We start from the raw sequence: 25,063 nt of genomic DNA, 5'->3' as shown, positions 1-25,063 counted from the left end.
TAGGTTAAATTTAAGAAATTATTACTTACTTAAGATTTTAGTTTTTGCAGTGTATAAAAAGTCTACACACCGCAGTCCAAATGACAGGTTTTTGAGACATAAAAAAGAGACGAAGAAAATAATAAATTTCAGAACTTTTTCCACTACTAATGTGACTTATAAACTGTACAACAAACAAAAATGGCTAACACAGGCAATGTGGTTGCACAGGTGTGTACACCTTCTTATAAGTGGGGATGTGACTTGTTTCAGAATTAATCAGTTGCATTTACTGTAAAAGCATGTTAAATGGAAGTCAGCACCCACCCACCACCGTTAAAGTGCCTCAGATTAACCCCAAATAAGACCCTGACGTAGGTTTGTCCTGAGATTTTTGGTCATCCCACAGTTGGAGAGGTTATTGGTCACATCAATGGAGCAACTTTTTAAATTATTTATCTTGGTCTAATTTTTAAATCTAAAAAAACAGGCCTTTATGGGTGTAAAATGTTGTATATTCACTGTAGGGCTGAATGAACTGTAGGGATTATGAAAATCAATTTGTTATTTTGACACACCATACGCTTACCATGAGGATAGTCCCAACTGCTGTATTCTGGTGGCAAGATGAGCGAACAGGAAGTAGGCACAGGTGTGGGGTCGCCATCAGTGAAGAAAGGTATGGTGGCCCCGGTTGAAAGACAGAACAAGGGGGCAGAAGCGTCGGGCTGTCTGCGGCCAGGAAGCAGCACTGAACTGGGTGCGTGGCTAAAAGCGCTCGGGGACATGGTGACAGGCTGACCAGAGGGATCTTGCTGAGAATGACTTTTGGTGGGGATCTCTTCGCTGGCGGCACCGCCTGCACACAGCTCTTCATTGTCCTCAACCGGAGGGGCACTGGGTGTCACCCCTGCTGCATTGGGCGCGTCTGCCACACTGCAGTGATCTGGAGTCGAAGGTACAGTCCTTGCAGGAGACAAGTTCACGGCAATGTTCCCAATGTAGATGGGCAGGGTGACAACTGCATCCGGAGATTTTAGTGCTATCTGCAATCACAATTGATAACGTTTTTACTTCAGACAAACACATTTGTCATGAACAAAAATCTGATTTGCTTTGTAAAAGGGAATCTAAGCTATCGAAATTTACTACAATATAGTGTAGAATAGATGCATAATAATTTGGTCAATTCCTTGACAAATGACTTTTGATTAGTCAGCTATACTGACTACACTGATATGTTTAAAGATAGCACTGGAAATATTTATCCCACACTAATTTTTTCATGTATTTTTATTTATTTTTAATCAAATGAAAGCTATAAATAAATAGGTCAGTACTATGGATGGGTATATGGGTACAATTATCAACAGGTTGGGGGATTTTATAGTAAAGAAAAAGTATCTGAAATTTTACAGCAAAGCAAATGATTGTCACTTTTTCCACCAATATCATATTAATATGGTTTCATTCTGTACGCCTCAATTAAAATGAATGTCATAGGATCTTTAAACGGGAAGTCAAAACCTCAATTTATTTTGACAATAATATGTTCTATGCAGCCCGACTAGTCTAAATATGGTATTCTGGTTGATATTGTGTTAGTGGAATATGAGTTATGAAGCAATATCCTGCCATTTGTATCCATCTCAGGGGGTGGCCATTTTGCCACTTGCTGTCATCTGAAAATGACATCAATGTTGCTCAGGGCTCATGCAACGACCAATCACAGTTAACCTGTTTTCTGAAGCTGAGATGGATAAAACAATGGCTTAATGGTTTTAAAATGGATTAATGGTTGTTGCCTGAGCCCTGAGCAACAGTGATGTCATTTTCAGATGACAGCAGGTGGCAATATGGCCGCCCCCTGAGATGGATAAAAATGGCTGGATTTTGCTTCATAACTCATATTCCACAAATGTAATATTAAGCAGAATGTCATGTTTAGACTAGTGAGGTCACATATAACATATTATTGTCAAGAAATGTTTAAGGTTGACTTCCACTTTAAATCATTCCATCAGAGCCGCAAACCTGAATGAAATAGTCAATATCGATGAGGCTGCAGCCTGTCAGCGCTGACTGAGGAAGAGGTGGGACAATGATCTGTTCTCTCCACTCCGCGTGTTTTCCTGCCTTCACGCCGGCTCCCTCCACCTCTGCAATGGTACGTAGGTCAAAAATGTGCCGCTTGGTCTTGTAAGTCACTTTCTGGTAAGAAAAGAAAATCAAAGACATGAGAAGAGAAATATGTGGCACTTACAACTAACACTGTTGCAGGGTTGAACATCAATTACAATTAGTTCGATTACCATTTTCTTACACTAACATTTTTTTGTGCATTCATTTAACTGCCAAAAATTTGAATATTTGAGGATTCCTCCATGTGGTGGTGTTTTAAGAAATTAAAGGGGATGTCAACCCAAAAAAGCAGCAAAATCTACCCATTTTTATTCATCTCAGGGGGCGGCCATTTTGCCACTTGGTGCCAATTGAAAATGACATCACAGTTGCACAGTCATGACCAATCAAGGCTCAGCTTCATAAAAACAGATGAGCTGTGATTGGTCACTACTTGAGCCCTGAGCAACTGGGATGCCTTTTTAAATGAAGAGTAAGTGGTAAACTGTCCGCCCTCCGAGATGGATAAAAACAGGTGTATTTTGCTGCATAATTCATATTCCACAAACACAATATTGAACAAATTTCCGTGTTTAGACTAGTGGGCTGCTTGGAACATATTAGTGTAAATAATTTTTGGGGCTGTCTCCCACTTTAAGCATTTTCAGCAAACCTTTCATAAATACTGTATTATCAATTCCTTTCTACTAGGATGGGCGATTACCAATACTGGGCCTTATATCAAGATGTCAGTACTCATGACAGCGGCCCCATGTGGTTGTTTTACGCTCAAGAAATAGAAATTAGAAGAATATAATTCCATTATTTTTATGTAATTTTAAGGAAAAGGCTATAATGAGATAATTAGGTATTTTTTAATTTTTATTATCTGTCGCTGTTTTGGGGGTACATTTTATGTATCAAAGCACTAGTAGTATTAGTGCTTACTCTAGAGTTGAGCGTGCATGTATTGGTATCTGTTTGAATAAAAGTGGTATTGAACATCCCTACTTTCTATATAGTTCAGGCTTTCAGACTTTACCTGTATGAGACTTGCCAGTACACATCCCGTGTCTTTTCCAGACTTGTTGTGGATCTCAGTGGCTAGCTTGATCACCTGACCAGGAATATAGCCCCTGAGGTCACTGCGAGCTTTCAACATTAGAGTCCCAGACTTCACCAGAAGGTAGTTAAATTTCTTAGTAGTGACAGCGTAGCTCATGTGCTGCAGAGACAGAAGCAAGTTGAATGATTGTATCGAGAAACTGACGACATTCGTCCATCCATCCAGCTAGCCGCATATCTTGTTTTCAATGTCTCAGTAAAGCCACAGACCATTCCCAGCTAATTTAGGGGTAAACCCAGGACAAGTTATCAGTCAATCCCAGGGAACGAAAATGTCACACAAAATGGGCGGAGCCCTTTTGAACTCGTAGCCTTTTGCGGTGAGGCAGGCGCGTCTGTGTGCTGCACTGAGATCTTCCTCAGATGTGACATCAAATCAACCTTAATCACGGCTAAAGGTTAATAAGATCTGCACTTACATCAATGTCCGGCACCTCATTAAGGTTGAGCAAGTTGAGAAGGTAGAAAGGCCTCTGGGCTTTGTAGTCCTTGGCAAAGCGAGGCGTGTCGATGGCAGCTTTCACACGGTATATAATCTTTCCAAACGGTCCTTCAAAAGAAGTTGGTGCTGCAGCTGATGGAATGCCAGGAAAAAAAAAGGAATTTGAATACCCATGTCTTTAAAAATACACTCGGTGTGTTTTGTCTGAACTGCATTTTTGTGAATCAAGACAAGGATATTGAAGGCCACAAAAGGAAAAAAACTTGAGGGTTATAAATGTAAAATGGGGTTTTACCATCACAAATAATTGACCTAAACAGTGTTAGGGGCGGCATCTGAAATAAAAACCCAGCTTGTTATTGTATTACTTCTAGCCTGTTCCTCAGTGAGAAATTTCTCAAGGGATAAGTCTGCCTCTAGAATTAACCAGGAAAGGCAGGTGGTTGCAGTCAGCCTGGCAGCAAAAGCAGAACAAGCAGCAGAATAACATTCCCGAGGGAAATGCTACACATGGATACTCATTGCATTGCGTTTACATGAAAACCACATTTAAAGCTTGATATTGAGTGAAATGTTTTGATAACAAAAGGTTTTAGGACGTGTGTCAATATTGTCTCACCTTTCAAATAAATCCAAGAAGTGTTTTCATAGTTACAACAAAATGGCATCTTACAAACACTAAACAGGAACATTTACTGTATGTGTCACTGTTTCATCTTTGCAGTTCTACACTCCTATAATTTATGCCCCTGTGGAACTAGACAACCATTGTTTCCTCTATAGCCTCATTCTAATACAGTATTAAGCATGCTAGTTTTGAGTTTATCTTAGCCACAACCCTTACTCAATGTTGCCTCATGGAAAAATGCAAAAAAGTTGCTTAAAGCCTCAACTTTAGACAATTATAGTGTCCAAGATGGAGAAGGCAGTCCCTTGTGGAAAAATACTACATGTGCATTGTAAAATACAATCAAAAACAGAAAATACATAGATACAATTAAAATGTAATTAATTTATCATAAATACATGAATATTGAAACATTGTACACACACAGTATACCTTCACACATACATATGTACATACATACTTATGGGATATAACTAAAAACAGTTTTTACAAGATACAGTTGACCCTCTAAAGTCCTCCAGAGTTTAAGTTCAATCAAAAAGTGTTTATATTATGTTTAAGACTATCAAACAAATTGAGACAAATATAACCAAGTAAACATAAAATTCAGTTTTTAAATGGTGGTTTTATTTATTAGGGGGAAAAATATTCAAAGCTACCTGTCACCCTTAGCAGCAACAAAGTGTACCGTATTCTATTTATTTATTTATTGATTGATTGATTTTTTTTTTTTTACACGGGGTCAGGTAGCTTTGAATTTGTTCCCCCCTTAATACCGTTAAATAAAATCATCTTAAAAAAACAACAACTGCATTTGATGTTTACTTGGGTTATCTCTGTTTGATATTTAGCACTGTAAATGTTAGCAAGCAGATTTAAACTATTATACACTTCATATCACATTCATTCTAGCAATTTATAAAACAACCTTAGTTTACAGTAACGCTCAGCAAACACCATATACAGGTATCGCTGGTGTTGAGCGGAATCCTTGTACCTAAAAAATCATTAGCTTTCAGGAGGACCCAAAAATAACATGTTTAGTAACATGTAACACAGTTAGATTGATCAATATGTGTGGACTGGGCTATTAGTCAGTATAGATTTTTGAAAAATAGGAAATATACCAAATTGTAACATAGGAAGATTTGGCCTAACACCAATAATAGAAGCACTGGAGCCAGAGAGGAGGCCTGAATTTCCTGAACGCTTACATGTACTATAATATGTATTTAAATATATTTCAACATTTAGAGACTCTAAGTATCCTTGACCCCCCCACCCCCACCCACACACCATTTATAAAAGTCTGGCACTGTATAGAAGAAGGTTAACTGTTAGATAAACGTTTTATCAAGGAGTTAATAAAGTTAACAAATCCTCTTTATATTTTTTCACAGCTTGCCCATTATGACATTGGGTGAGAGGCTGGGCACACACATTTTTGGTCACAGAGTGCACTGCACTGTACACATTTTTGGGGTTAAAATGTATTCACTTTGGAGGTTCCACCTTATGCCTCAGTGTTAATCAACCAAATATCATTCACTCATAAAGGGACATAGCTTGTGGGCATTGTTTATTCCACCTTGACACGTGCTAAAAATCAGCCCCTGGCTCTCCTTATCCAAAGCCTGTCAGTCAAAGAGCGTGAGGGGGGCGAGGAAAAGCAAGGGGGCATGACGACCAATTAATCCCCGACTGCACAACAGGAGAGGGACTAAAAATAAACCAAGTCTCTTGCGCCTCAGCCCACGCTAGTGTGTTTGTGTGAGAGCAAACTTCACTCTTAATAAGTATGTTGTGTTGATCTTGAGGTTACTTGCACAGTCATGCGTTTAGAAGGCATATGTTAAGAGCAATGCAAAGATAAGATGCACAAATTCATTCCACATTTCCTAACTAGGAATAACCTCACGACTTAAACCCACCAATCACAGATATGTATCTGCTTTGTGTCATACTGAACTATATGTTATCAGGTGTCCTGGATTTCTAATAAAAGCCTACACAACAATTTAAGAACCAAAGGTGTGCTCGAACAGCAATGAAGTAAACAGATCATTGAAAGAAAGTTCACACCTGGGATAAGAAACTGGAAAGGGAAATTGTGTTCGCCTGCTGCCAGAGTTCCTGTGAAAACAAAACAAAACGATTTATCACTTACAGCACAGAGCAAACACTAGTGAAATAAATAACATACACAAAAAAACGCTAGTGTTAGTCCCTTTGTGATTGTACCTACATGCAAACATTGAATATCCAGGTGGTGTTACGCCTATTTTCCCAGCCGGGTTGAGTTTCACTGATAAAGGTTATGTTGTTCAAACGACAGATGAACTCATATGTTGTTTGAAGTGACCCGCTCTCAATTGAAACTAGCCAACAAGGGTGATTAATAGCCCGATGAGTAATGGCCAAAACACGTGACTGCATGGCAAAGCACAAAGCACTTTTCAGCAGTTAATCAATGATTAAAAAAGAAAAAAAGAAAAGAAAAACAGCTATCGACCCAGCATTCTTCTGCACCAGTACAACTTTGGGTCAGCATCCTTTTTAACACTTGCCCTTATAGATGATAAAATAATGAACTCTTAGTTTGGATTTTAATAATGCCAAAACTACAAGATGGTGCGTCATTCTTGTCTGCTTGTATCGATCAAGTTGGCTTACACATGCACGTGTGTTTTGTGTACAGCATTCTTTTATTTACCTTCAGAATTAATAAAAAATGACATCATTATTTTATCATCTCAGGTTCTTTGTTCACTGTTCAGCAAGTTCAGCAAGCTTTCAGTTGATATGAACATTATGAAAATTAGATAACGACTGAGAAGTTAGAGGCCATCTCGCAAAATAAAAAAACAAACAACTCTGCACATTGGTAATTAAGGGATACGTGACTCATTGAGCCATTTCCAATTGTAAGAAGATAATATTATGTCTATAATAAAGTGATAACGTCATTTTTTTCATGATCAATTAATACTTTTAAAAAATTATTTTTGGCACTTGCTATCGACTGACGATGACATCACCTGTGCTGAGGAAAATAGGTCAAATCATGGCTCTATTTGCTGACCAAAGCCAGAAAACAGGTGAGCCGTGATTGGTCGTTACCTATTTTTAGTGGGAAAATGTGTTTTTAAAGGTATTTAATTTAAAAATAATTAAGTTATCAAATTACTGTAATTCTGGATGAAATATGAACTTTGCCAAGTATCCCTTTAAAAATAGATGCCCTTTTTGGGGTGAAAATGGGCGTGAGTTATGCAAATGAGGGTGCCACAAAAAGACCCCCTCCCCCCCAAAAAAGGCAAACGATAGTGCCATTTAGATTGAATTCTGATTTATCAACATACGCACAATGGTGCGAAGAAAATGTTGTGAATCCAACTGTGATTCTGTGTATACACTCAACGTGTGTGCAGGGTACGAACATTCCTACGCATTTATTAGTGAATGAGGCCCATAGTGTTTAAACAAGAAAATAAGAGCGTGTACAGGATGCTAATGGAGTTTGCCACAGTTGCCTTTTTAACGGAATTAGTAAGAGCAGCTGCAGGAGTTTGACTTTCATGTTACCGCCACAACGCAAACACCTTGAGCCAATGAGATTTATTATGGTATAAGTCAAAGCGTAATACATCTTTCTTCTCGACTTGCCACTTTCTCTAATTGGACTGTTTCATGTAGGGAGAATTTTCGCATGCGTGTGTGTGTGTTGAGTTAAGTGAGAGAGGTCACTTGCATCATGTTTACGATTATAGCCCACGCACCAGGATGACATGAAGATGAAAAATCTGGATTTGTTCATTTTTAAACCTGCCTTTTCTAGGAAGTACTTTCTCCAGGCTTCTTCTGGTTGCTTTTTTGAATGGGTTTTCATGTGGACAGATAGCGATTTGTGAACATAAACACACAACTGGCCTGTTTTCCTTCATCTCACTGTTGTATAGTGTAGCAAATGATGAAGATGAGTAATATCGATGGCATGAAGTTGATTAAGATGAAGATTGTTTTCTGTTCACTATTTTAATGTGCTTCCCGTCTTTCTTTCAAAGGTGGCAACAGGAGAAAGCTCTTATCTGACCAGTTAAAATTTGACATCATGGATTACAAAAATAAAATAAAAAATAGATCCAAATCTCAAATTTTCACTATAGGACAAAATGAAATCGCTGTATATTCACCACATGCAATTCATGTTTTTTTATTGACTTGATAGTAAAATGACATCAGGTTATAAGAAGGTTAACTTAAAAAATTATCTATTATCAGCTTGCTACAGCAAGCGTGGTTTGACATCACATTTGCACAGCAGCAGCAGGAGGAGAAAGATTTAAGTTTCCTGTAGGTCATTAACTGATAACAGTGACACAATGAAACTGACACGTTCATATTTGTCGTCATTTTTCCAAGCACCACATTAGTCATCCTTTGTCCGCAGGGTCTTCTTCTTCTTCTTCTTCTTCTTTTCCTTTCAGCTTTTCCCTTCCTCCATCTAACCCTGTCCTCAGCATCCTCTGCTCTCACACCAACCACCTTCATGTCACATCCATAAACCTCCTCTTTGGTTTTCCTCTAGACCTTCTGCCTGCCATATGGAAACTCAGCATCTTTCTGCCAATATACTCACTATCTCTCCTCTGGACATGTCCAAATCATCTCAGTGTACATTTTATCATCATTATTTTTATTATTTTTTTGCTTAAGAGGGTGTAGCAGTGATATCTGTGTGCTAGTTATTCACCTTACTTGTCTGGCTCTGCTTACCTTGCTCAGTCCTTGCGGCAAAGCAGGCCATTTTCGAAAGAGATTGAGATACGGAAAAACTGCAGCGATAAAGGGGAGGACAGAGAGAGGCTGCGTCATACATTATTTATGGGATGCTCTGTTAGCAGTGTATATTGAGGGGTTGATTGGGTTGTATTATTGCTCCTATTCTCATTTATTTACAAATATGACTTTTTTTTCTTTCTTTCTTAAAAAAGATGCACAACCACGGCTGGGCTGGCCATCTGACATACAGGCAGTTGCCCCCGGTGGGCCGGCATCTTTTGGGGCAAATGCAGTGTTATTTAATTATTATATTCCTCCATTTCACCAAAAGAGGCTAGCCTCCCAATTTAGAGGGCGCAATCCGTTTACAATAAAGACAGCAAACTGAACCAATCAACAGCAGTCCAGCACTGTGTACAACTATAACTGTTGCTAGAATAATACAACAATTTTTGCATACCAATGTTTTGGGAATATTTTGTATATTTATGTAATTCTTTTACAATTTCAATAATAATACATTTAATATATTTGGTGTTAAATGTTAGAAAAATATTACTAAAGAGCCCCCCCCCCCTCCCCCAAAGTAGCCTAACAAGTATTACTGATTGAATGAGAAAAGCTGCCAATAATTAAAGGTATGGTCCGACCGATTTCTGTTGCTGTTTGTAAACACAGCACACACAACTGATGCTTGAGGAAGCCGAGGACAGTAGCCAACCAGGAACGAGCGTGAAACCAGTCCACCAATCAGGAACAGGGGTTCACACAATGATATTAGCATATGCCACTGGTCGTCGCTTGTCTCCGCGGTTTGGTTGGAGGGAAAACGTTGAGTCCCCGCCCAGAAACGTCCCGGACAGGCCAAAACAAAAGTGTCAGACTATGCGTTTAAAATATTCAAATCAGTCAAATGAATTGATTTTCAAAGGAAAGTCAGTGGTGTATGTCTTTAGCATTATTGATTCATTTATATGAAAATAGATAATCTTTCAAATTTATTAACAGATCTATTGACGCCCATGATGTAGATCTGTAAACATCTATAACATTTTGTCCATGCTGGATTCACTCCCATTTCTAATTTTGAAATTATGCCTGTTAAATAAAGGTACACAACAATGCTAGAAAGACATTTAAATCACCTTTGTCAGCAACAGATAAAGTGCTGTTGAAGTACTGCTCCTCAATAGTGCATGAAGTGTCATTCATTTTGTTGGAGATCCCACATGAGCCCTGACAGTTCACCTTGATGGCTGTGAAAAGAGAGAAAAGCAATAAGAACACAAATTTGTAATTTCCACACTTAATATGAGAGACTTGGCATCTAATAAGGACGTAAAAAGGACTTGCTCTTTTCTAATCTAAAAGGTGCTTTGCAACATTCAACACTATTAAATCAATCTCACATTTGATTGAAGTATACAGTAAAGACTAGGGGTGTTCCGATGTTGCCGATTCCGATACTGAAGACCCACAAGTGAGATTGCCTGATACCGATTCTGATCACATGGATTAGTTGCACACTTTATTTTAGAGCTGCTCACTAATGATTATTTAATAACTGATTAATCTGTCCATTTTTTTCGATTGATTGATGTATCAGTGTTTTGGATGCCTTCACTATAAAAAAACAACAACAATATTTGGAATAGACAATGCAGAAAAAACACATATATTTTATGATTCGGTTATTGGTTTGGTCTAGTCTCTAGTTGACTGTAAGATGCAAAGTAGTAGCTGCAGATGATTGTTTTTTTGTGATCTGCAATCAAAGGCATTGACAGCATCAAAAGGCCAATCACATTTTTCCACGGAAATCAATTGTTGATCGATGGGCCGGAGCTTCACTAAAGACCATAACATAATGTTTGGCTATAAAGTATATCTGCAGTGTGATCCCAGCCTTTCTGTGTCATCTCTCATCGACCTTTCTGTCTGTGAGGATATGAAAACCATCTGAAAAAATACACAAACACAAACACACACAGTCTGACAGCAGCCAGAGGATTAAACAGAGAGGCAGCCAAGCAGCAGTATGAAAAGATAATTCCTAATATTTATTTTAACCTCAGTCCTAACCTTGAACCTGGGTATAAAAAATTCACAGCTCAACTGTTACAGACATGGACAATATTGGTAGTATACTTCTGTAACTCACAATGATACTTGCGCACCTGTTACTCCTCTCGAGTAAGCTGCACCAGCCGCCTCAGGTTGAAAGGCAACTTCTCACAACTGCATGTCTGAGATCTTCCCACAGATGTTCAATACGATTTAGATCAGACCTTACTGAATAGCTCATGTCTTGCTCTGACCCACTGTTGGGTATTTTGAGCTGTGTGCTTTGGGTCATAATCTGGTTGAAACGCTAAGACTAATATTTCTGCCACTGCGCAACATATTTTGCTTTTGATTCTGAACAGCTCATATCTAAATCACTTTGAACATCTGTGGAAGGAGCTTGCTCAAGAAAAGTGGGCCAAAATATGTGCACAAGTCACGAGGATCATTTGATTACAATGCTTGCCTCAAAAAGTATGTGCAAAACATTTTTTGAAGATAATTCTTTTATTTAAATTCAGATGACTTTACAGCAACATATAGCTGAATTTTAAATATAAAATGAATAAATAGATAAATCAATAAATAAAGAGATAAATAAATGAATAAATAAATAAGACAAAAAAAGTGTATCGTAATTTTTGCCTTTGGGCAGAAAAACTACAGGACTTGGTGCCAGTTGATCACAGGGCACATAGAAACAGACAACCATGCACCAAATAAACCACTTTACCATCAGTGACTAAACTCATAATAAACAGATAGAAATGATTGGATACAAAATGCCTAAAAGTAGTAACCCTAATTTCTACAAAAGGTGAAACTAGGAGTGAAAAGAATAGATAGTAATAGAATAGAATACCATAAGTATTATGGTATTAGTAGTATAGTGGCTGAAGTCGGGCCAAAACGGCTCTCATTAAATGAGACAGATTAGTTAGCACTATCAACTGTACAGGAAATGCACTTGGGTAATATTATTGTATATTGTTGGAGATTGATTTGTGATTTAAATGACTCTCATTTTAGGCTGTCTTCTACGTCCGCCCGAGGAACTGCCAATGAAAATTAGCTTGGCTTAGCTAACTTGGGCATATTTACATTGTAAAATGTTGATTAATGTGCATTGTCCCTTTTAAATAAATAAATTCAATTCAATTCAATTCAAGTGTTCATGAAGGACTAGAGCTTATGTCAAAATTATGAATTATTCACAAGTAATGTAATACTGAGTAGCGCTTTTTTGCTGAAATACACATCAACATGCATTTGATTAGTACAAATATTTAACATTTAAAATAGTGTTTATTTTCGACATTGGGTGTTTCCAATTTTAGTGCATTTATTCTGGTTCAATACACTTGACTCATGTGAGGTGTGTAAACTTAAACTAGCATTATTTGAAAAAATGCAATGTGAAAAAGAGCAATTGACCAAGCGTTCCTTTGCACCTTTGAATTCCGCTCGTCTCGCTTAAAAAAAAAACACGGGACACACACAAGGAGGCAGATGGCCTCGCCAGATTGTTGGCACAATTTCAGGGAGGTGGGAGAACCGACAACAAAAGCACAAAACATAGTTGAGTCTTCTAATAATGCAGACAAATAAAGAAAGAAATGAATGCCTTAGTCTCTATCTATCTATCTATCTATCCATCTATCTATCTATCTATCTATCTATCTATCTATCTATCTATCTATCTATCTATCTATCTATCTATCTATCTATCTATCTATCTATCTATCTATCTATCTATCTATCTATCTATCTATCTATCTATCTATCTATCTATCTATCTATCTATCTATCTATCTATCTATCTATCTATCTATCTATCTATCTATCTATCTATCTATCTATCCATCCATCCATCCATCCATCCATCCATCCATCCATCCATCCATCCATCCATCCATCCATCCATATATATATATATATATATATATATATATATATACAGTATATATATATACAGTATGTATATATATACATACATACATACATACAACTCCACATAGTCCAGGGAATCATGAATTCAGAGCAATATTGTGAAATCCTGGATCATAGCCTGAAGCCGTCCTTTGTGAAGCTACAGCCTGGTAGAAGATGGATCATGCAAGATGACAATAATCTAAAGCATTCCAACAATACAACAAGATTCATGTTCTGGATGTGTCCAGTCAAAATCATGACTTCAATTTTTTCAAACTACTGTGGCGGGACCTGAAGCGGGCAGTTTATAAAATGAATTATTTTTGTTCAAGTCCATTATTTTGAAAGTCAGCATTATAGATTGGGGTATGACTAAACATTTAATAAGGTTATTTTAATATTTTATACAAACAATCTGACTATGCCTGCAGGGTTCACAAATTTTTGAGCAGCACTGTATATTATACTGTAAATGTTAAGTTCTGCCATGACAATATTAACAGTTTACAATAAATGTTTCAGGCCAAAAAAAGTCAATTCTAAAAAGGTTTTATTTATCTATTTATTTATTTGCTTACTTATTTATTTAATCAAAACTTGTAGCCCCCTTATGTTAAGTGCAATCTATAAAGACGTATTGTTTTAAATAAAAATCATTACTTATGTTAAGTCAAAAAAGGTCGTCTTTAATTTTTATGAAAAAAAAAAGAAATTTCATTCGTAAACATCACTGTTAAAGAAAAAATGTCTTTAAGGCGAAACCAGTTGTCAATTTTATGTTCAGCAGGGTTACTTTTTCAAGGTAACTGTGGCAACAATCTGTTCACATCTGAGAAGAAACAATGCATTTCCCTGTCTTAGGGGATTTCAGCAGAGACTGTCTGTCTACAGATAAATAATGGGTGCCATCTTGACAGACTCATGGAGCCAGAGGAGCCAGATGGACCTTGACAAAGGATGACACATTAGTTTGAACAATGACATTTACCCCCCAAAAATGAAATATATTTGTATGATGGTAAACTGAGGGTGTCACAGTTGAAGACAACAGCAAAACAATTACACAAATTTCAAAAGTCTGTTTTTGTATATGGCTACTAAATGTTTCTTGAAGAAACACAGTTGACATAAACATTTTTCACACAAATTTGAATCGTCAATATATAATTATTTGTCTGTTTGTTTGAAGCAGTGGTTTTATTAAATAGCAAAGATATGGCAACATAACAAATGGATCAACAGTTTCTATTTCTTAAGCACTTAATTCCAACGTTAAACGCACTAGCCGTGTTAGGGTTAGCTTAGCAATTAGCATGGCTTATCCATCTTTTCTTGTCATCGCTTCGTGAGAATGATACTAGTCAGAAAGAGAAGAGAAAAAAAGAAAGAAAAAAAAAACGAGTCAGAAATGTAGCTTATTCGCCACAGAGGCGATGATTACGGGCTTAGGAGTGAGTGACTAACTCAACATTTTTAGGCACACTAGTAGCTCGCTCGTTTCTAGCTAGCTACTGCGGCATATGCAGTACAGAGCTTCCCTCGATCTTCGACTACCCGCAGTAAGTAACGTAGGGTGGTTGATTCTCAGTTTTGTCATTCTTTGTATTTTGAAGAAACGCAAATGCAAATTTCACCTCACAAACTGCGATGTGAAACTTCTTATTTTGAGCCTTGTTAATATTTATATCTTATAGATGTTTATATTATAGCATCGCTGGGAGCTTGGAGGCGCTCCCAGCATGCTTTGCGGCACTAGGGATTGAAATAGTGTTTGAAATGCATGTTCTGTGTTAATTATTCTGTTAGTTAGTGGTCCAGTTGTTTTATTGGTGGTGCTCTCTAGTTTGTTGCTACGTGGTGATTTAATTTTGCTGTGACACCGTGATTGTACATGAAATGGGGAAGAATGACTTGCCTGCATTCTGTGAGTTAAAAGCGAGTAAGTGAGATTAGCTGCTTACAATAATAAAAGTGGTCCTCACTATCTTGTAAATGCCACAATGTGTACGTGTGGCTGAAAAAGCAAAGTGTGGAGAGTCTCTCTCATGGATACGCACAAGTGCAGTAAACAAATCAGGACTTTAGCCTCTCAAATATCCAAATGCTCCATTCAGTTCTTGTTCGTGTAAAAGCACACTAACAATAGATGCTTCATCTTGGAACTGGTTAGCTCAATTAGTATATAGGCAGCAATATTAAAACTGCAAACATCATTATAGTAAGCATGTAATGACTCTGGGTCAAAATATGTAGAAATTGATTTGGGATTCTTAAATAATTAATTCCATGTAGCTGCACTGTGCTGGAAGTGGAACACATGAATATCCACTAGGAGCCCCACAATGAACCATACAATCTGCAGGGAGACTGACTGTCTCCCACCAGTGCTCAGGATGCTGTGTGTCGAACATGCTCTGACTCAGCAGCCAGCTGGATTTGTTAGCAACACATTGGAGTTCATCCAAATCCTCTTTATGCTTCAGTGAGAGTGTATGCAAGCAGAGACAATCCTAGTGCTACTAACCATCCGAGAGGATGTTGTCAACAGTTTTGTTTTTTTTCGAGATGGGAGTTTAAATACTTGACTGGAATGGGTGCACACTGGGTATCTTCTAGCAAAGTCAAATCTACCAATTAATTGGTGATGATAGTATGATAGTGACTACTATAAAAACTACTACTTTCCACATACAACAACACATGACTGGTGCCTGATTAAAATACTATGAAAGGAACATTTTTACAGTTAAAAAAACCTGACCGATTGATACACTTTGGCAAAATGTTACAAGGGAGTTTCGACCTGCCTGAGCTTGTTGAATTATTTTCCTTTGTCACAAAACCTGTTCACCCAAAGCAGGAATTCCATCCTTCAGGGCATATTTTCCTGTTAAGGTTTTTACCTATTTTGCACCACTTTTGTTAGTTAGCAATCTCTCGCTAATCCAAATGCACATTTACTGAATAATCAAACTGTAGCACAGGAAAGTCCTGCTAACAATGGGTCAAAACACAAAACACGGAATAAAATAATTCAAAAGTGCTCCGAGCAAATGAGAAAAACACACTCGTCACTTGCAATGCATGTTGCATCACATAATCATCATAGGCACACACTTTGTTAGCTGGTAAAAAATGCTTAGGATCTTAGGCCAATGATAATGGTTCCTTTTTTACACTAAAATGTGGTGACTCTAGTTTTGGCTCACTGTCTAGAGGAACTACATCATTACAGACAAAACTATTTCAATGTGACAGTAAGAGTGTGAATGAGATTTGAATTACTTTAATTTATTAAATGTTCCTGTCCTGCTGGTGCCAAAACATTCCTATGTCTTTGAGGATAATTTATTGAACTTGAAAACCTTTTTTAGTGCAACAAATACCTTTTAAAGAAACATCAGGCTTGATCTCTCAGTTGGGAAGACAAGAGTAATCCAATACTAACCTTACTACTGTCATTAAAGTTTTAGTATATCTAAATGTTCAGTCTGTCTCACTTTCCAACATGTTCCTTGATGACTGAACACTGCCGCCTGATAACCTCCTGAATGTTTAGCAGTGAGAGTGAAGAAATAATCATGGTTGAAAATGGAAAGTGGTGCAAGGGTGTGTTATCATAAACATATCCTGTGTTAAAAGTCCAACAGTAGACCAAAATAATTATTTGCTTCTCAACTTTCAGTGCCGCATAACAATAATATCTATCTAAGCGCAGAGAGGGGGTTTGCTGGCTCACCCTCTCCATTCGACTTTATCCCAAAGGTGTTGCACTGATACCAGTACTATGCAGTGGCAATACTGTACATTTTTTACAGTACACAATATTCATAAAAACTACACAGATACAGATAGATACATAACATAACCAGCATGTATTTCCTGGTAGGAGCCATGTCAGTCGTGTGGAGATAGGCGGCTGCAAATTATGCTCAGACATGGATGATTAACTCCGCTCGCGTCACAAGAGGCGGCGGCCCCACTAGTTATCCGACACACACCAAAGTTTTAACATCACAAAGCAGTAACCGGGGCGATCTGGCTGAGCAACATGCAGCTGAAAGAGATACCGTATAAGCGATAATGTGATAAAGTACTGTAGCGTCTCCTTGGACTAAGAACAAGTTGTCGAGTCAAATTCCCTAGACGATTCATTAATTGACCAAATGAAGTTTGTCTTTGCCGTAAAGAGTATCATTTTTCATGTGTTTGGGGAACTAACACTTAAATGCAAAATAAAATGTTGCCAACCTTTCATTGCCCATAGACAGGTGTTTTGATTCAAAGAGCTGATATGGTGTTTTGAATACACAACAAAAGAAGTTTCAAGCGCCGCCACCCAAACAAAAAAAAGGAGATTATCTTTAAGAATGTGGTAAGTCTACTGTACAATAGAGTTCTTCAAAAAATATTTTTAGGAAACAAAAAAAACTCTGGAAACTTAAATGCTGGGTAGTAGTAGTACCCTTAATTTGTTCTTATTTGCTTAGCAATGCTGTCAGATTGGACTCTAGAGGGATAAGAGACAAACACATCTGTATGCACATTACGCACGCACGCACGCACGCTCGCACGCACGCACGCACGCTCGCACGCACGCACGCACACAACACAACACAACACAAACAAATCCTTGCATGTTTGCATGCAGGGGTAAGAGGTTTATCCCTGAAAAAGTTACATCATAAAACTAGCGGCCATGTAGTATGTAATCTGCAAATTCTGTTCCACACTATCGTAATTTCTTGTGAATAATATTTCCCTTTATACATTAGGAGAGCCACCCCCCAAAATCAACCTTAAAAAGCAGGTTTTTCACTGTATTTGTGTATAATAGTATTTGTGCTTATTTGCTGGTATCCTTTATTCCATCCATCCATCATCTACCACTTATCCAGGGTCGGGTCGCAGGGGCAGCAGCTTTAGCAGGGAAGCCCAGACTTCCCTCTCCCCAGCCACTTCAACCAGTTCCTCCGACGGGATCCCAAAGCGTTTCCAGGCCATAGTCTCTCCAGCGTGTACTGGGTCCTCCCCGGGGCCTCCCGCCGGTGAGACATGCCCGGATCACCTCTCGAGGGAGGCGTCCAGGAGACATCTGAACCAGATGCCCGAGCCACCTCAACTGGTTCCTCTCAACACGCTCGACACGGAGTGCCTCCCGGATGACCGAGCTTTTCACCCTATCTCTAAGAGAGAGCTCTGACATCCTGCGGAGGAAACTCATTTCGGCCGCTTGTATCCGGGATCTTGTTCTTTCGGTTACAACCCACAGCTCGTGACCATAGGTGAGGGTAGGAGCGTAGATCGACCAGTAAATCGAGAGCTTTGCCTTTCGGCTCAGCTCCTTCTTTACCACAACGGACCGATACAGACTCCGCATCACTGCAGTCGCTGCACCGATCCGCTTGTCGATCTCCCGCTCCAACCTACCCTCACTCGTGAACAAGATCCCAAGATACTTGAACTCCTCCACTTGGGGCAGGATCTCATCCGCGACCCGGAGAGGGCACTCCACCTTTTTCCGACTGAGGACCATGGTCTCGGATTTGAAGGTGCTGATGTTCATCCCAACTGCTTCACACTAAGCTGTGAACCGCTCCAGCGAAAATTGGAGATCACGGCTTGAAGAAGCCAACAGCACCACATAATCTGCAAAAAGCAGAGATGCAATGTTGAGGCCACCTAACCGGACCCCTCAACGCCTCGGCTGCGCCTAGAAATTCTGTCCATAAAGGTTATGAACAGAATCGATGACAAAGAGCAACCTTGGCGGAGTCCAACACTCACTGGAAACTAATTCGACTTACTGCTGGCAATGCTGACCAAACTCTGACATTGGTCTGCCAATCCAGAGGCACTGTCCCCGATGTCCACGCGATGTTGTAAAAGTGTGTCAACCACGACAGCCCCACAACATCTAGAGCCCTTAAGAACTCCGGGCGGATCTCATCCACCCCCGGGGCCCTGCCACCGTGGAGCTTTTCAATCACCTCAGTGACTTCGACCCCAGAGATAGGGGAGCCCACCTCAGAGTCCCCAGACCCTGCTTCGTCAAAGGAAGACGTGTCGGTGGAATTGAGGAGGCCTTCGAAGTATTCTCCCCACCGATTCACGACGTCCCGAGTCGAGGTCAGCAGCACCCCATCTCTACTATACACAGTGTTATTGGCGCAATGCTTTCCTCTCCTGAGAAGTTGTCAGAGTTTTTGCCTCAGCGACCACCGAAGCTGCATTCTGCTTGGCCAGCCGGTACCTGTCAGCTGCCTCCGGAGTCCCACAGGCCAGGTATCCTTTATTATCAGGCTAAATAATTTGAACGAATAAAGATTCAAAACATCCCAATAGAATTCTCTTTTCACATTCAAAGTATTTTTAAAACCATGTTTTCCAAAGTATCGTTCTTGCACCATATGCCCTTTTAATAATTTTAGTTAGACACTTGTTAGTTCTTTACATTGCTTTAAAATGCATTTAACGCTTTTACTTGGAACTGCTCTTGAATGTACTTTTAATTATCTGAAGCACATTGAGTTACCTTGTGTAATGTGCTACATAAATAAAGCTGCCCAGAGCTCCAGACTGCCCCTAAATGGTGGCCTTTTGCCGCTATATATACATATACAGTATATATATTTTTGTATATATTTTTTAATATAATTACTATTCTTGAATATTTTTTGTTGCTGACTCCACAATTCAGCCTAGTTACCATCACTTAAGCCATACTATTTCAGGTTGGGGGCTAATACTCTCCTAGTGGAAAAAAAAAAAAAAAGTTGGTCTGGAGTTAGTCTTTGCTATGCATCTCAAAAGCACTGTAATTTACTTAACAAAGAATAACATAGAATGCTCACATTCTCTTTGCTGTCTCATTTTACTGCATAAATAGGGCAGTGTTGAAAGTGGCTCCAGGGCTGTGTCTCTGTTTATCAAGGGGAGTGAGCGGGAATCTTCTTACAACACATCTAAATTACTGGCAGAGGAGTGAGACTGTTGGTTGTGTGTGTGTGTGTGTGTGGGGGGGGGGGGGCAAAGTATGGATATTAATTTTACGGTGAAAGAGTGTGAAGTTGCTGCAACTATCCAGACTGTGGTGCATCTTTAAAGACACAGTACACTGACTGGTGTGAAGTTATGCCTCTTGAAATATCAGAGGGTAGGGGTTGAACCAACTGTGATATGTCGGTTATAGCTTGTGGTTGACTAATCGCGACTCACGTGTTTTGGACACGGACGCCTTGCCACAATCAACATGTGTTTGGCTCACGTAGCAAACTAGCGGATGGTGCTTCAAGTGCATGGCAAGTTTTTTTAATGACACCATTAGTACAGTCCCTTACCAAAAAGTAGCATACTTTAAGTACATAATATAGTATACTATATAGAGTATACTTAAGTATACCTAAGTTTATTTTTCAAGCATACTTATTCTTGTACTAAAAGTAAACTTTATGTAAACTCCTTGGGACTAAATTGTAACATTTTAGTACACTTAAGCACACTTTCAACTTCCAAGTATACTTAAAGTACACTATTAAGTATGCTTTGTGGTACACTTATGTCCACAGTTTAGTTTACAGCAAAAAGCCCAGTGATGAATTGCCAGGGATCGAACGAGCGAACACTGGTACTAAAGGTAACGACCTTCATCTTTAGGCTATCCAGCCACATGATATAACAGGCTTTATAAATAAATGTAACCTATAATTAGGGTTCCTTAGCAAGTGCCTTCTAGTTCGTACCTCGACAGCCCCTATCCAGCCTGTTTTCCATGTTTCTTTCCACTAACACACCTGATTCATGATCAGGATCGTTATCAGACTTCTGCAAAGCTTGCTGGTTAGCTGATTAGCTAGATTCAGCTGCACTGCAGGAGGGAAACATGGAAAACAGGCTGGATAGGGGCTCTCTGGGACCGGACTTGCTTCTAGAAAAACGCCCCGTTTTAAAAACGGTGACGTGTAAGAAAATGCTGTTATTTGTAATTACGCACAATAATACTATTATCGTGAATGAATTAGGAGCAGTTTATGATGTAAAATGTATTTATTGCGCATCAAGGAGAATTCAGAAGTGGGTAGACGCAAACTTACTCCTAATTTTGAGTATACTTCAAGCATACTTAATTATACTTCTTTTTGTTAAGGGGTCACTTGCAAAATACGTATCTATGCTATCTTTGTACACAGTCTGAGAAGGCGAACACTAGCTAACGAGCAGCTGTCAATCCGCACCACCAAATGCTGTAACAGTAAAACGAAACTACTAAAGACAACAATATTTTGTAGAGCCAATACTATAACCGCCAATACAAAGCTCCCAAGTACGTACCATCACTTTGCAAAGGAGAAGAGAGAGAGCGATTCGGGTCAACATTCCAGTGTAGTGATGAGTGTGGTAAAACCCATATCCCACTGATTGGCGAACATTTGTGAGTGTTGGGGAGGGTAACGAATGTGCTCTCCCATCAAGTTTGCAAATGTACGGTGTGCAGTTTGGCAGATGGCAAACTGTTCTTCAAAAAGACTCAATGTGTGCTTGCATAAAGCTGCTAATTAATAGCAATGATGTTGGAGTATAAACATTTAAACAACAAATGTTTAAACACAAACAGCACCACGACGAACAGAAAATTATATAACAATATTTACACAATTTCACAAGCATTCATTCTTTTTATTCTGAGAAAGATGAGTTTGAATGCTACAACGTTAAGGTGATGTTCTTATTTGTTACTTGTTACAACAGTATATGAGTGCAGGCATGCATGACTGAGGCAGTATACAGTACCTTTATGGGAAACTGTAATAGGATAATTCAGTGTCTATTTGATCAGAACACAATTCAACTTTATTATACAGCTTTTCAAACACTGACATAAATTCACTGCAATTTAAAAAGGCTGAACGTTGCTTACAGCCATTACCATTCCAACTGCTCAAAGTACTTTTCTGTTAGACAAAAATAAGATGATGTATTAGGTCTGATCCTTTCTCCTTGGGTCAGGCTTGAAATGATTATTTGCATTCACAAGTTAACAACTAAGTCAAATAATCCAGTCAAATAATTTATTTGACTGGCTTTAAGTCAAATAAATGTGCACTATAGACTGCACTTGTACTGTTGTGGGAGGTTGCAGTTTGTGGTCTGCTCCTAGTGCACGGGGAGAACAGGAAAACTACACACAGAAAGGTCTGAGCTGCAATTTAATGATATCCATGCAATATATTTGATGACACTGATCAGTTAATCTAACATCACAATACTAGTAGTAACACGACAGCACATGTTCAATTTGTAACTATAACGGTTTCTTACTGTATGATTCCACTTAAACGACTTTGAAAGGAAGACAATCAATATAAATACTGTCTAATGGTGTTATCATCAATAATATAGTGAGGCAGTAAATTTGGTCTAAAATATCGAGTGTGTCTCACAGGCAAAAGCACAAAGGACAGCACAGCACAGACACCGCAATATACATTCACAATCCACCTTCCTATGTCCTCAGCAACTAATTCTCTGCTGCCCGTGAACCATCTTGAGTCTGGAAATGATGTGCCGAGCTTCAGTGTTATGAGGGCTTGCCCCCTCTTAGTGCACATTAGTGGTCTAATTCCAGCTATGTTTAAATTGTATTGCTTGCCCTCCTGTCATCTCACCGAATGATCCAGCCCTGGTAAAGCAAGGGAAGAGAAGAGTATGGGACCTGTTTCAATAACTGTCCCGGCACACTCACCAAATGAGTTGCTAATCTTAATACTAAATGCAAACTGTGTGGACACAACATGGATAAAGCTGTTTTCCTGGTTCAGCATGATTCAAGCATTCTTTTTGATTGAATAATCAGCAGTCATGCTTAAGAGGCGCGTAGCATTGAACGCAAAATGCAGGCTCAGCAATTACAGCACATTAATTCTGAAAGCCTGAAATGGAGTGCAATGCGGCTTAACTAGAATACCTCCGTGAACAGGTCAGAGGACTCCAGGATGTGACATTTTATCAATAGGCTAAATAAACTACAGGTGAATCAAAAATAAATTAGAATATTGTTTGGAAGATTCTTTGTTTCAGTAGTTCAATTCAAAATATACATATATATATATATATTTTTTTTGTCTTCTATTCAATACTGTAATTGCATGAGATGTTGAATTATGGGGTTTCTTTTTAGCTGTTAGATATATTCAAGAAAATTATCCATTTTTATGTGTATTTATATATTTTAATATAACTTATACTCAATAGAGTCACAGGGGACTGAAACCTGTCTTAGCTGACTTTGGAAGCGGGGTGCACCTTTGACTACACGCCAGCCAATCACACACTCTAAAAACAGTTGGGTCAAAAGTAACCCAATTATGGCTAAAAAAATGGGCCGATCCACTTTATGGGTCAATTTGACTCAACGGTCTGGGTTGTTTTATACAAAATGACCCATTTTTTTGACCCAAGTAAAAGATCTGACCAATATGTATGAGTTGTTAAACGCTGAAAAAAACATTTCTTGACTCAAAGTTGGGTCAAATCAACCCAAGTAGAGGATCAGTCCATTTTTGACCCAACTGTTTTTAGAGTGCAGGGTACATATGGACTAGGGATTGGCAAGTACTGATACCAGGTATCAGTATCGGGCTAATCAACAGCCTTATTTCAAGGTATTGGTACCCGGCCACCCTCTTGTGCATCTATTAGGAACACTAGAAATTGGACATTTGAAGAATAGGAAATTGTCAAAAATTTCCTGCACTTTTAAGGAAAATGCTATGTTGGTATACATGTATTTATCTAAAATGATCTGTCATTGTTTTCATGGGGAAATTTTATGCATCAAAAGTACTAGTGATATCAGTACCTGTTATTAGTATCGGTTACGACTCATGATGACTAGTCAGTGATGAGTTGAGTACCGTACTCGTACCTGCCTGAAAAAGTGGTATTGAACATCCCTGATATGGACAAAAAAATAACATTTCATTTTAATGCTTATATTTTTCTTTCTTAATTACAAAACATATAGTACCACATTTACACACGAAGAAATTTACTGAAACAAGACAATACACTTTTTCTAAATACCTGGACAAAAAAGGACAAAGATAGTGTTATCATGTTGACATTCCGATTTCTTATTAATTTTTCTTATTTGTTTCTTATTAATTGCCCACCACTACTCCAGACCATTACATTTTTGTCTGAAACCGGTGTCATGTCTAAGGCATCAATACAGCAGGCAATATTTTATTAGCAAGCTAGTAGACAATGTGAAGGTGTGTCACTTTATGAGTACCCCCAACTATCTCAGAACTGACTGGCGGAAAGGCAGACACCACCCAGATTAGTCATTAGCCAACGAGAGAAAGACAATTTAACACTCACATTCACACATATGGCCATTGAGGGGGAATTGATCCCACATTAGCTACATAAAAGTCAGCCATGTGAACCACTTTTTTATTACCAAAGACTGTTATTCAGGACTTGTGCAATATATTGACATCCTATGTGACACCTATTGTTCATTTTAAGGACAACTACTGAGACCACCTTACTATTCAATTTCAATCCCATCATTGTCAGATGACCTGAATTCAATTCACTTGTTCACATTTCTGACAAATGTAGCCTACATCCCGTGTACGCTAACACCCGCTATTTTATTTTGACAAGACTGTTAGTCCAAGTTCTACAGCCAGACAAGTTTGTCATGTTAACAAAACAAGTGTAAGCATGTATCAAGCAGGATGTAGTCTAGGATGTGGTTTTCACGCGTCTTGATAACAAACACCACCGACTTGCTTTGAAGCCATATGAGGGGAAATAAAAGGGTGAAAACACAACATTCTACAACGTTAAACTACCTGGAGGTAACGCATTGTAGCCCAGCAACACTGCTGTGTATTCTTCCACATTTCAGCCAGCAACTGTAAAGTTTGCCCTGCTTCGTGTATCACAGCGCTCTTCCCCGGGCAACACACTCCTCTCCT

At 38.7% G+C, this 25,063-nt stretch overlaps 1 protein-coding gene across 2 annotated transcripts in view; it reads right to left on the bottom strand.

Moving 5' to 3' along the window:
• The window catches only part of arrdc1b (arrestin domain containing 1b), a 30,823-nt gene that overhangs the window by 5,348 nt on the left and 412 nt on the right, over positions 1-25,063 (bottom strand). Inside the window, exons 1-7 of one of the 2 annotated variants that reach the window (XM_077543047.1) lie at positions 24,938-25,045; positions 10,223-10,333; positions 6,378-6,428; positions 3,645-3,799; positions 3,143-3,325; positions 2,014-2,190; positions 569-1,025 (exon numbers count right to left, since the gene is read on the bottom strand). In XM_077543047.1, coding sequence (XP_077399173.1) covers positions 569-1,025; positions 2,014-2,190; positions 3,143-3,325; positions 3,645-3,799; positions 6,378-6,428; positions 10,223-10,289 — 1,090 coding nt within the window. In that variant the 5' untranslated portion in view covers positions 10,290-10,333; positions 24,938-25,045. Of the gene's footprint in view, positions 1-568; positions 1,026-2,013; positions 2,191-3,142; positions 3,326-3,644; positions 3,800-6,377; positions 6,429-10,222; positions 10,334-24,937; positions 25,046-25,063 lie in introns of those variants that run through there. The other variant, XM_077543046.1, reaches the window with a different exon arrangement.

This window comes from Vanacampus margaritifer, chromosome 14, assembly GCF_051991255.1.
Source record: "Vanacampus margaritifer isolate UIUO_Vmar chromosome 14, RoL_Vmar_1.0, whole genome shotgun sequence".
In the NCBI taxonomy this organism is placed as follows: Eukaryota; Metazoa; Chordata; class Actinopteri; order Syngnathiformes; family Syngnathidae; genus Vanacampus; species Vanacampus margaritifer.
The sequence above is the reverse complement of the archived record's forward strand: the minus strand, read 5'-3'. Positions and strand labels throughout refer to the sequence as shown.